Below are 12,006 nucleotides of genomic sequence, written 5' to 3'. Positions count from 1 at the left end.
ACATACATGAATAGATTTAGCTCCACAAGGTAGGGAATACATCTGAATTTTGCAGGCAGAACAGTGGTTCACTAAGAGCAAGTAGTTTTTCTTGTCAAAAAGGCAAGCTGAACACACATGTCCTGGGACTCGCAACCACGCTGTGAAGCACTGCTTTTTTCCACCCCTTTGGATACCCTCTTTCAAGTAGCCACATGGCATTGTTTTTATCAACTCCACTGAAGCAACAGCCACTTGTGGTTCAGGACCATTCTTTTGTAGTCTACAGAAATAAAACCTGATGGGCTGGGCAAGAAGTGAAGAATGCCAATTTATCTAACTAGAACCAAAGGGCAAAACGCAAATCTGCAGGATACTCAACTGAGACAGTGAGTCAGTTAACTGTTTCTCTTTACTGCCATAACACATAGGATCATTCACAACCACAAAAACCCAAGTGCTTTCACAGCCCAAGTCCACAGTACTGCTACGATAGTATAGTGCACGATCTTTGTGAAGTGGTGCATAAGATCTGTCACTTTCAAGCCGTGAATACCACTGTCTAAGAGACATTCCACGTAATCAACACTGAGCCCAATGCACGCTGTTTGTGCAGCCCAGGCTATGAAGGCATGGAACAGTATATGAAAAAGGGAGCATTAACAGATAACGTGCAGCGATAAGGAAGAGAAAAAAAATAAAAATCTCTTCTCCCCAAGGAGCTTCTTGTGTGTCAAACAGAATGCTCTGACAGTTATTGCAAAACCCTGCCTGCTGGTGTAATTCAAAGCCTTTCAGTACCACCCATTCTTCTTCCATTGACTGATACTGTGTTAAAAAGAGCGTATAACATGGGCATTTTAAGTCCACCCTGATTAGGTGACAAGAAGAGAGACCCTAACGTGCAAGTAAATGTACATCTGCCTCCTCAACAGCAGCATTCAAATATGGGGACAAGTGTCCCCTGCATTGCCTATTCTGTTTGAAAGTAGTTACATTGAACTGCCTTTTTTAAAAAAAAATAAAAATAAAAATCTATTCCATCAACAGCACCAACACCACGGGGAGACAGACAACATTAAGAAACACAGAAGCTAGTCCATGCAAGAGAAAACGGACATGAAGTGAAAGCATGACTGAATCAGCGCACTCAATTTTTAGCCCAGTCAACTCCATCTCCCACCTTGCTTTCAGCAACTCAGTCTTCAGATATTGGTAGACAGCTGTGGAGAGACTTGCCTGGGCTTGTCTTTGCCACTCCTCTTGTCTAACACTGCTAGCAGTGCAGCAGCTTTCTTCTCTGCAGATCTTACCACCTGAAACTACCCCCCAAAATTTGTTGCCTTCAAGTCTATGCACAGGAACAATCCTCACCCAGACACAATTGGACCTGAATAAAGTGAAGTACAATTGCTTCTAGGCTGCAACAAGGAACTCAGAACATACTCCGGAGCTAGGAAACGTTTACACAAAATAATAACAAAAATATACACATATAATATCATACACAAAAAAAAAACGTTTAGGCAAAATAATTTGAAAAGCTTTGTATACTTTTTGTCCAAAAAAATGGTCTCTCTCTCAACGCTCCTATTACCAATTTGTGAAAGAGCAGGAGAATACATAGAAAAGAAATTACATCCGAATACTGCATACCTCTTTTCCATAAGTTTTGTGCATTAGCTCCTACCACAAAATATAACAATCAGAAAAACACAACAAATTGAGACCACACAGCACCCCAGGCAAGGTGTACCCCTGAAAAATCAAGGGGCACAATGCATCTCAACTACTATTTTCGTGAGGTATCACAGCAGCAGTTGCATCGAAAACAAAGATTACCACAGTAAAGAAGTCTGTCAAGTCCTATTCCACAAATTGGTCTAGACAATTTCACTAGTGTGTCAATACAGTGAGCCACGCAGCTCACTGATGTTAAGTACAAAATAGAAGGAAATGTTGGCCTACCTGGGGCAATTTCAAAAAGATGCTTTCCTGGTTCATCAGGATTAGGTGGCAGCTCGTTCACATGATTGCCTTGCAGTAGAATGAGACCCTGTAAGGAACACAAACACCAGTGAAATTGGAAGATGCATGAAGAGGGTAAAGAAAAAATAAACACAATATTGCAAACTTAAGCCCCCCCCTCTTTCACTAAGTCCTTCGTTTTTCCAACCCCACCCCTCCTGAGCAAGAAAAATACTTGAGCTGGTCATGCACTTGCCTCACCTGCCCCTTCTCTCACACTGGACACTTGTGGTCAAACGATCTTTCCTCTGTAGTAGCACTACTCTGAACTTGCACAGGTGAATTCTACTTGATTTCCTTAATTAATTATCCCTTATGAAAATTTTCTCATATCACATCTATTCTTCCTTCACCTTTTAATTTCTCACTTAACTGAGTTTCAAAACTGAGTTTTAATTAACTCAGAGTGCAGCCTGCAAGCTATATCATCAGGTGTCTTGCATAAGAGGATGCTAACTTAACTTTGACGTTCATCTCAGCTTCCATGAGGTAACTAAAAAAAGCCATAAACTGAGGTAAATTTCAGTCTTTAGTTTGTACCTCTGCCTGTCACATACAAGAAACTCATTTGACTCGCTGGAATTTTTCTAAACCTTGAGGAGTTTGGATGTGAGCAAAACCTGCGCTCTAGGCCCATCTCGGGAAAGTACTTCCAGTTCATAAGTATATAACATAGCAATGATCTTCAGATCAGCTTCACGTTTCAGTCTGCACATTTCAGTGAATTATCGCTTACACTGTAACCATTTTTTAGGGGACAACAAGTTTCTCTAAAGGGTAACAGAGAACCAGCTTACAGTTGTCCAATCTGTCTGACACTATAAAGCACTCTAAATAACCAGAATGTAGAAGACAAAAAACAATTCATAGTCGCAGGAAGGGCGTATCAGTTCTGACAGCTGCTGTCACTAGTAGAAAGACATTACTAAATTTAAACACATAGATGCGTCCTTGCCCAGCAGTCCTCAGACAGCATTAATTTACTTCCCAAGCAAGATCGCTAATGGTGGATTAAATCAGTTTAATTCTCCAAGGTCTAACTTGATATATGCCAAAGCATGCCCCAGAAATAAACCTCAGTCGTGACTAAGTTATTCCTCCCTCCCTGAGGCTTTGATAGCCATCCCTGAGATGACTGGACAGCTCAAGGGATGGGCGAAAGGTTTTATTGCTTCCAGTAAGCTGGAAGTTCAGATCTGGTTTTTGATAATAGCATTACCTTATGCTCTATTCCATAGGAAAAAAGTTTAAGGAGCTAGCATGCTTGAGCTTCGTCAAGCATGGGTCTAGGGTCCAGAGGGGAAGACATATGAGGAGCGGCTGCGGGCCCTTGGTTTGTTCAGCCCAGAGCAGAGCAGGCCGAGGGGAGGCCTCATGGCGGCCTGCAGCTCCCTCACGAGGGGAGCGGAGGGGCAGGTGCTGAGCTCTGCTCTCTGGGGACAGCGACAGGACCCGAGGGGGGGGGGGTCAGGCTGGATGTTAGGAAAAGGTTCTGCATGCAGAGGGTGGTCAGGCACTGGGACAGGCTCCCCATGGCAGCAGTCACAGAACCAAGCCTGCTGGAGCTCAAGAAGCACTTGGACAACATTCCCAGACACGTGGTCTGAGTTTTGGGTGTTCCTGTGTGCAGCCAGGAGCTGGATGCTATGATCCTTATGAATCCCTTCCAACCTGGGATATTCTATGATTCTAATTTCTTATGATTTAGCTTGTCTTTACTGAAGTTGTATGTGCATATCTGGTTTTAATAGCTCCTGTGAAGAGGGGAAGAAATGGGAGTACCGTCTGTTCTTTCATTACATAGCTTTATATTCTGAAAATGTTTTGAGTGACCAGCCCTTCTTGTCTTTGCTGTGCAATCAGCAAAAAAGGCCTGCAAAGTAAATTGTGAATAGAAAGATAAAATTGGTAACTACTTTTGCCTATGTTCAAGCAGTGCCACTGATTGCTTGGTTGCTGGCCTTCTGAGGTAATTGTAAGCATTGCGTTTCATGAATATCCAAGAACACTATAAATAAAACAGCAATTCTCTGGAGCTGTGTAAGTTCATACTGTTTCACAGATTTCAAGGGCAGAAGAGGTTAGTAGGGTGTCTAGCCTCAGCTATACCATTGCACATACAACTACAGCTTTGCTCCTTTGTCTTGCAAAATACACCCTAGATTGGAAAGAGAAAACAGGCAGCAACTAGGTGGCTTTTATTGACAAGAAGTGCTCAGAAGACTTGTGGATAAGCTGAGAGGACAGATATACAGGAACATGCAGACACCTTGGAGATGAGGAAGTATCAAAATGCCCAGCTACCAGGAGGTGTTGGTGTTACCTAACAGCTAGTTAATTTCTGTTACCAACCTCAGTGGCATTCTCCATTTATCCAGTGAAATTAATAAAAATATTTACCAAGTTTTTGTGATAAACCCCCTATGTATTAAACATGCAGCTGCCCTCCTCACATCCCCTTTTAGGTGTCCCATTATCAAACCTTTTACAGGCAGATCACATGGTTGTCATTTCTGTTCAGTGACTGCGTGTGTCTCTAATGTTCTAGCAGGGCCTAGAGATACTGCTGCAGAATGGAGTGTCAGGGCTCAGTTCCTGTCCCCTACATAGTGTAAAGGTTAGACTGTAGAAGGGCACAGTGTTGGAAGGTACCCAAGTTCATACTGAGTAGTTTATCTAGAATAGCTGTGAGATAAAATGAAGAGAAAGCAACAAGTCAACAGAACAGAATAATCTTTCAGCAATTTCCTGCCCAATCCTGTTGTCCTACATTTTTATTCTGAGGTTCACTTAAATTAGATGACGAAGACACTCCAAAAAGAACATGAAAACACTGAAAAGGCAACATGAGTAGAATGCTGGTGCATCACAAATTATTCCAAACTGGGGCAGGACATGATCTTCAGCTTTGGAGCCCAGCAGCCAGAACATGCTGTAGAAAATTCTGCTGCTTTCTGGCATGCACAGTTCAGTCTCACTCCAGATGCGCAAAAGCTTTTTATCATACCAAGTCAATACTGGAAAAAGATCAATGAATTAGATGCAGAGTAGCTTCCCCCCCCCCCCGTGAAACCAGGGATGGGCACATGCCACCTCCTGCCCTGCAAACAGAAGCAAACCTAAGGCTATTTTACAGACCACACATATTAGCAGTTACCAGGAACATCAAAAGCTCTTTGCAGGTCAGTCCTTCCTTCCCCCTTTACTCATGGGAGCACCTAAGAAAATATTCTAGAGTAGCAATAGCTGCAAGTTCACACTAGCTTTCAGCACAGAAGTCAGTCTGATGGAGTGGATTGTGCAGCTGCAACTATGTTTTACAGCACACAAGTGCACACACTTTCAACAGTACGTGATGCACTAAAATTGCTAAGTAATTCCTCTTCACTTCAGGAAGTCCATGGCATTCTCCTGACATCAAATCACAGCTCCATCTTTTTAGCATTGTTTTCAAGAGAAGAGTGTCTATAACTCCCCCTAAGGACCTGGAGGCACATGTTTTCATAAAAATAGGCAATACTACATCCATAAACAAGATGACATTGTTTAAGGTTTCTATCTTGAAGTGTTATAGCATAAATCTCATTTCACCTTGTCAGATAAGCAATAAGAATGTGACCCTCTTCCAGATCACATATAAATAATCAAGCAGGCAGAAGATCAATGGGAATTTCAGTTAAGATAGTTTTAGCTTTTGCACAAGCTCACAGGCCTGATTAATATTAATCAATTAAAACCTCCACATGGTCTGTAACGAAGTTTTCTCAGGGACACAATGTCTTCCTAAGTCATGCAGGCATGCCTGCATCATTGTCCTTTCATTCCCCAGAAGCAGGTCAGATGCAAATCCTAATTTTACAACTGTTACAAGAGTTGTAAGGACATGGTCCTGCAACATGCTATTCAAAATTGCATTCCCCAATAATGAATGTATGGTAACATTTACACTGGATGAAGAAAAAAGTTATTATCCCCAGTAGTTTTCTTCCAGACAGATGGAGTTCACATCCGTGCAACCATTGATATGAACAGCTTGGTGCACTATAAGTGACAGATAACCAAAGCACTGTTTCTGCAGAACTTTCAGAAGACTAAAAAAAAAAGCTAATGATACAATATCTATTAAATAATGTGTTTTAGTAGCCACAACTTGCTCAATGTTACATAGAAACAGAACAGATTCTCCAGGACAGAGCTTAACTAGTAAACTATTACAAGTAGCAGCACAGCAATATCATATTCTGCTAGCAGCCTATTAAAAAGGAAACTGAGAAGGTGGTCTGCCACTCAATAACAAGTAAAAGCCTGGACCAGGGAACTTAAGGCTTCTACAGGATATTTCACCACAGAAGCATTAAGTTCTTGGGCTTCAGCAAAGAGGTTAGCATCACATTCTCAAAAATAACAGGTGGGAATTCAGCTTTACATTGCCCCAAGCTTCTCCTTTCAAAGGGTTACTCCTCAGGGGAGCCTTACAGAAATTCCTGTCACCCAGGGTTAATGGCTTTTTAGCACCCTGGTTGAGTGCAGCTGGCTCTTTTCCCTCCTCCTAAAGCATCATAATCTTGACACAATTTCCACTCCTGGGACAATGACAGTAAGAAATTAAGGTTTCAATGAGTCACAGGTTCTTCAGCTTTGTCCCCTCAAGAAATTCTAGTTCTGCCATCTAGGCAGGATCTACTTCAGCAGGAGAATCAGGCACTTGCTTCTTCTAAGTACCGGCACTGCAAAACCTACTCGGACAAGTCGGGGCAGTGCTGTCTTTTTCTGTCTGCAACATACCTGGCTCCGGTTCCCAAATCCCATCTGTTATGCATACAAACCCCAAGGACCACAGAGACAAGTGGCAAAGCCAGATTTGATTATGAGGGCATTGGCTGCCTGTAAAATCCTGAAGTTTACAGTCTTGAACAGTAGAACAAAGCAGAAACTGGCCCACTGCAATAGCCCCATGAAGAGCTGCAGATAATTTCCACATCTAAGCAAGTGAGGGACAGTGTGAAGAGGAGGCCAGAAGGAATGTGCAGGGGGCAACCAATAAGCAGACTAAGGGTCACAGTTTTACCAGGGGCGTTAAATTTTGGTCATTAAAATCAAATTATCTTGAAGGCAAGAAGTGAGGAATGCAGAAACCTCCATTGCAGGTAAGTATCCGACTTGCAGTCTAGAAAGATTGCCAGTACTTACAGGGTCCTGAGCAACAACAGATTACATTAAGTTCAAGTCTCTCTAGCCTTTACATAGCAGTCTATCCATAACGATGGATCAAATTACTGAGCAGGTAGATGCAGAAATATAAGATGCTGCCAACATCCTCATCCATCTGCCATGGACGTTTCAGGCTCACAGGGGAAAAAACATTTCAGTGCTCAGTATACAATGAAATTTATGTGTAACAGTTTAGCATGCAGCTGTAGCAAGCAGTTTAATAATAGGCTATAATGTGTGTGTGGATGGCAATGGTACTACACAGGCTGTCTGTCACTGTAATGCCTGTACTGACTTATCAGGAGGCAGCAGTACAGGGACATTGTCTGGCTTATTCAATTACATTCCCTCTGTTCAATGACTCTGGTTAGAGGCCTGGCAGTCAAAACAATGACTACATGAAATATGCTGCCTAATATGCTACTTCAGCTAGGAAAGAACTTAGCTCAAATGCTGCAAGGATCTTTTACATACATACTGAAGAACTTGAATAAGAAATTCATCTCAGCTGGAAGCTTTATCCCTGCCTGTAATGCAAAGCATGTACCCACTAGCTCTGTAAATATAGATGGGTAAGAAGCTGAAAATCATCCTGAGTTTAGTAGTGCTTCCAGATTGACAATTAAGCATCTTCAGCACTGTGTTTAACCTAGGACTGCATTCCCTCACTATTACAATTAAATGTGGTTCTCTAAAACAGAAAAGAAATGGATGCTAGACTAGCAACACACAGAAAAAAGCATATGAAGCAGCAAGAAGTTAGTGAAGTATTAACTAATGGAATTCTTGAAGACAGACACACTCGGGCAATGCTCAGTGCATTAAACAATGGTAAGTATTCCCAATCAATAAGTTGCAAGCTAAACATGCTGTGTACACATGCAAAATATCGCATGGTGACTATTACACTGTATCATCAAGGTACCTACTGCTACTCAGCACAGAGTTAATTAGAATTTAAGTCTTCTTTTGCAAGCATAAACACATTTTCTTGCACATATCTGCTGTCCTATGGGCAAACTGATACATCTGACCTAAACATTTTAAGTAGCCCTGCTCTGGCTTGACTTATTCAATTATCATTTAGTAGTTGTTATTAATTCTCCTAACAGCTAGGTGATCTCTTCTCTTTGCAAGCTCTTAAACATCATACTCCCTTCCTCTAGCTACCCTACTGCTTTCTTTTTTCTTTCTGAAGTCTACTTTGGGACATCTTTACCACACTGTCCAATAGGTATTGTACTGTAGAACTTAAATGGTTTCCACAAGGACATTCCCCCCCCCCCCCCATTTATGGGTTGTGTGTTCCACTTATGTGCAAGAAATAATAAATTTGTCAAGTACTATCACAGAATTCGAAAATTCTTGTAACTTCCAGATATACTGTAAATTTTATAGAAGATTAAAGCCCAATATCATCATCTTATGGTTGTAGAACACATCACAGAAGAGCAGCAGGAACAGAACGCCACAGTCCTCCCTCCCCGCTCCTGAAGCATCAGATTGTATACCTCCTTATTCTAGATCATGCAGGCCAGTTCAGACACATCCAGTCTCTGCAGGTCATGTCATTAGGACACTCATTAGTAGCACGCCTCTACTTGTACCATCCAACTTAATACTGTAAAAGCAACTGTTTTAAATGCATGATTTATTTTTAAGAACTTCTTTTATACTCTTATACTAATATTTATTAGTCTTATACCCACTATATACCATCTTACACCACATACCACCAAGAAGTTTAGTCTCCAGTGATGATACAGTGAGGTCCTGAAAGCTTTTCTTATTCCATGGTCAAAGGAGGCTTTCTTTCTTGCCTGAGATCATTTCTTTCTTTGAGCTCTGAGACAGTAACTCAGCCAGAGACATCCCTGGGACAACTCAAAAATCTTTCTGAAAAGCACAGCATTCATTCAGGAAAATGAAACTGATTGCACCAGCCAATACTTCAAATCAAGGCACCCTGAGCAGAGACCCAGCAAGGCTTTTACATTGGTGCAGCAGCTGAAAGCCTCAGCCATAGTTCCTTTGTAATAGATACTGCACAAGCAACCAAAAAACAAAGAAGGATTTAGACCAAGACCAGCAAAGAAACCATACCCTCCCCTTCCTAACAGCTCACAAAAGAGAAATTTAAGCATGCAGCCACTCTAACATCTGCTTGATAAGAAGAAAAAAAACTAGTGATTTCAGCAAATAGTATCTTAACATGTTAGTGAAGTCCTTTCCCCTGCACTTAAAGTGAGTACTGAGCACAAATATTTCTTGCAGAGATCTTTATAGCAGCTTCAAGTGTTAAATTCTTTAGCAATCTTCAACAACATTCACTGAAGTCTATACAAATCTTACTGTAGATCAATAAAAACCAATGCACTACCTCTGCTGCTATATCCTGGGCATCTTTACCCAACAAAATTCTTCACAGGGGGCAACACTTCTGTTCTACATGAAGTTTGTCAGTTTCTTCTGATTCTCTGAGCTTCAGAGAAAAGTAAATGCAACCCACCTCTAAAACATGCATTCTGCTTTCTTGTTGCACTACTAGTATATCTGAACAGCAATAGCAACGTGCTGCAACATTATTTAGGAAAAACGGCTGTCATTTCTTATGTCTGCAGAGTACCCAGTAGCACAGAATTCATTGCTTTCTGCATTCTACCATGGTGCAAAACCAAAATGGCAGGCCTTCTTAGGTCCTTCTCAGAAATTACTCGTTTTCCCTTCATGTCTAACGGAGAAGTTAGTTTGGTACGTCTGGTCTCAAACTCTGACATTTGGGTAGACCTAGATACAGAACCAATAACCATAACTATAGATAAGAGCCATTCTTTAAAAAAAATCAGTCGTTTTGCAGAAGAAGTCTCCTTCAAGTAAAGTTTCCCCATCAACTCCCTGTGTGCTATCTTCCAAAGGAGCACAGAATAATTTCTAGGACATTTGACTAGTGATCAACTAACCTATTCCTCTTAAGGTATCTTCAGGATGTTTATTTGATACAAGAGGAGTCAAGCAAGGATCAATCATTGTCACACTGCTGCGCACACTGCTGCGCACGGTTTACTCTGCCTTGCAGGTGACAGTTAACCTTCTCCTGCATTAGTCCAAGAGCTGCAGAGATTTGTAAGATAGAAATACTGTGTTTTAAACTGCTGTGAACTGAACCAGGGAGAGCCCAAACCTCTTTACATGCAGCTGTGATTTTAACCTGGGAGGGGCTCATCTCAGATGTTATTCAGGGCCTTCAGAAATATCAGAGACTTATGTAAACACACATGTACATACAAACACACCCACACTCCTGTGCTGGAGAAAATCAGTCCTGTGTTTTAGTAGAAACAGCATCATGTAGAAAAGCTTTTAACATGAGTGATTTGTTAGCAGCTGCTTGTACAACATAAGGATAGAGATTTTAAGTCATTTTAGGGTATAATAGTCATCTGTCAAGACTAAGGCTTTCATATACACAGAATTGTTAAAGAAGACTAGAGACTGCTGTCAAGAGCTTCATGGGAGTTCAGAGATAAGCCAGACTGTCTGACATCTGTAGGAAGATAAGGATCCTTGCAGAAGTCTCCCAATCAGCAGGACGTAGAAGAAACTATGCAAGACATCCACCATTTCTAGAAGTGAAGTACAAAAACCATACAGCACTAATGAAGAGTTTTAGCAAGCTGGGGAGGCTGGGCTTAGGAGCTCTGAGCCATACTCAAATATCTAAGGAGATACAGGTCCTATTCTGCAAGAGTTATCTTATGCTTGCATACCCTTGCCTGTCAAATCATTAGCCAACAAGGCTAAAAACCCAGAAACAGCTCACAAAGCTATGCAGACAAAAAGGAAAATGGTGCAGGAGAGAGCAAAACCAGGAGATCATGATGGGAGAGAGACGGAAGAACATGAAAAGCACGTGGCTGCCAGACATACCACTGAGATATCCAATTGGCCCACAACAGGAACAGTACAAGCTGTGTCATGATCCAGTGGAGGAACCCAAACGGGAGAGGACCAATATGAGCCTCTACATAGCTTCAGTCCTTGAGTTCTGCAGACAGTATGCCACAAGGTCACTGGATTGTGGTACTTCTGAGCCAGCAAAATTAGAGAAACAGAAGCCTGCCTCCCATGGCCTCCCTCCCCCTAGAAGAAGGTCAAATTGTTCCCCAGCTTGCTAAATTAATTTTTGCTGACAGATACACACTCCTCCTTCGAGACACAGCACAAATCCTTGCCTAAATTTCTTCCCCTCAAAATTTGCATAGAACAGCAATAACTCCCAGGTGTATATAAAACATGCTAAAACACATTACAGCCCACTCTCAAGTCCTGCATGCTGGCATACAAAACCCATACACTCTACCCACACAGGCTAGCCCTAAGCAGCTGGCTCACCTCTCTCTGCTTAACAATGGATTACTTGGGAGATAATGAGGCCCAGCTGACTAAGCAAGGCTCTTCACTCTTGCCTCAGCAACCTGGAACACGGTAGCTCTTGATGTCAAACTCCAGCCTCACAGATGACCATACGAAGATTTGGAGGTCAGTCTAGGACAATGAAACTGTTTTCACATCAGTGCATTTTCAACAGAGAACTGGTTTAGGTGAATTGAAAGCAGAAAAGACTGAACAGGTTAAATGTCTGCTCACAAAGTACGCTTTTTTCCCCCGCACAGATTGTTGTGGTGCAGCATCTGCATTCATGGGCTTGCCAGAAGATACAACCCTAAAAAGTGGAATTTGAAACCTTTCGTGTGTTGAGAGGACTGTGACAATGCAAATACTGTAGAC

At 41.8% G+C, this 12,006-nt stretch overlaps 1 protein-coding gene across 9 annotated transcripts in view; it reads right to left on the bottom strand.

The window, feature by feature from the left end:
* ARHGAP22 (Rho GTPase activating protein 22) overlaps positions 1-12,006 on the bottom strand; it is a 151,310-nt gene that overhangs the window by 119,690 nt on the left and 19,614 nt on the right. For all 9 annotated transcript variants that reach the window (XR_010832988.1, XR_010832989.1, XR_010832990.1 and 6 more), the window contains exon 3: positions 1,948-2,035. Coding sequence is in view for 6 of the 9 variants with exons in the window: in XM_067000974.1 (XP_066857075.1) it covers positions 1,948-2,035 (88 nt within the window). In the remaining 3 variants the exon portion in view is untranslated. The remainder of the gene's footprint in view (positions 1-1,947; positions 2,036-12,006) is intronic.

The sequence above is a fragment of the Anser cygnoides genome, chromosome 7, assembly GCF_040182565.1.
Source record: "Anser cygnoides isolate HZ-2024a breed goose chromosome 7, Taihu_goose_T2T_genome, whole genome shotgun sequence".
In the NCBI taxonomy this organism is placed as follows: Eukaryota; Metazoa; Chordata; class Aves; order Anseriformes; family Anatidae; genus Anser; species Anser cygnoides.
Note: the sequence above shows the minus strand (reverse complement) of the source record. Positions and strands in the feature narration are given on the sequence as shown.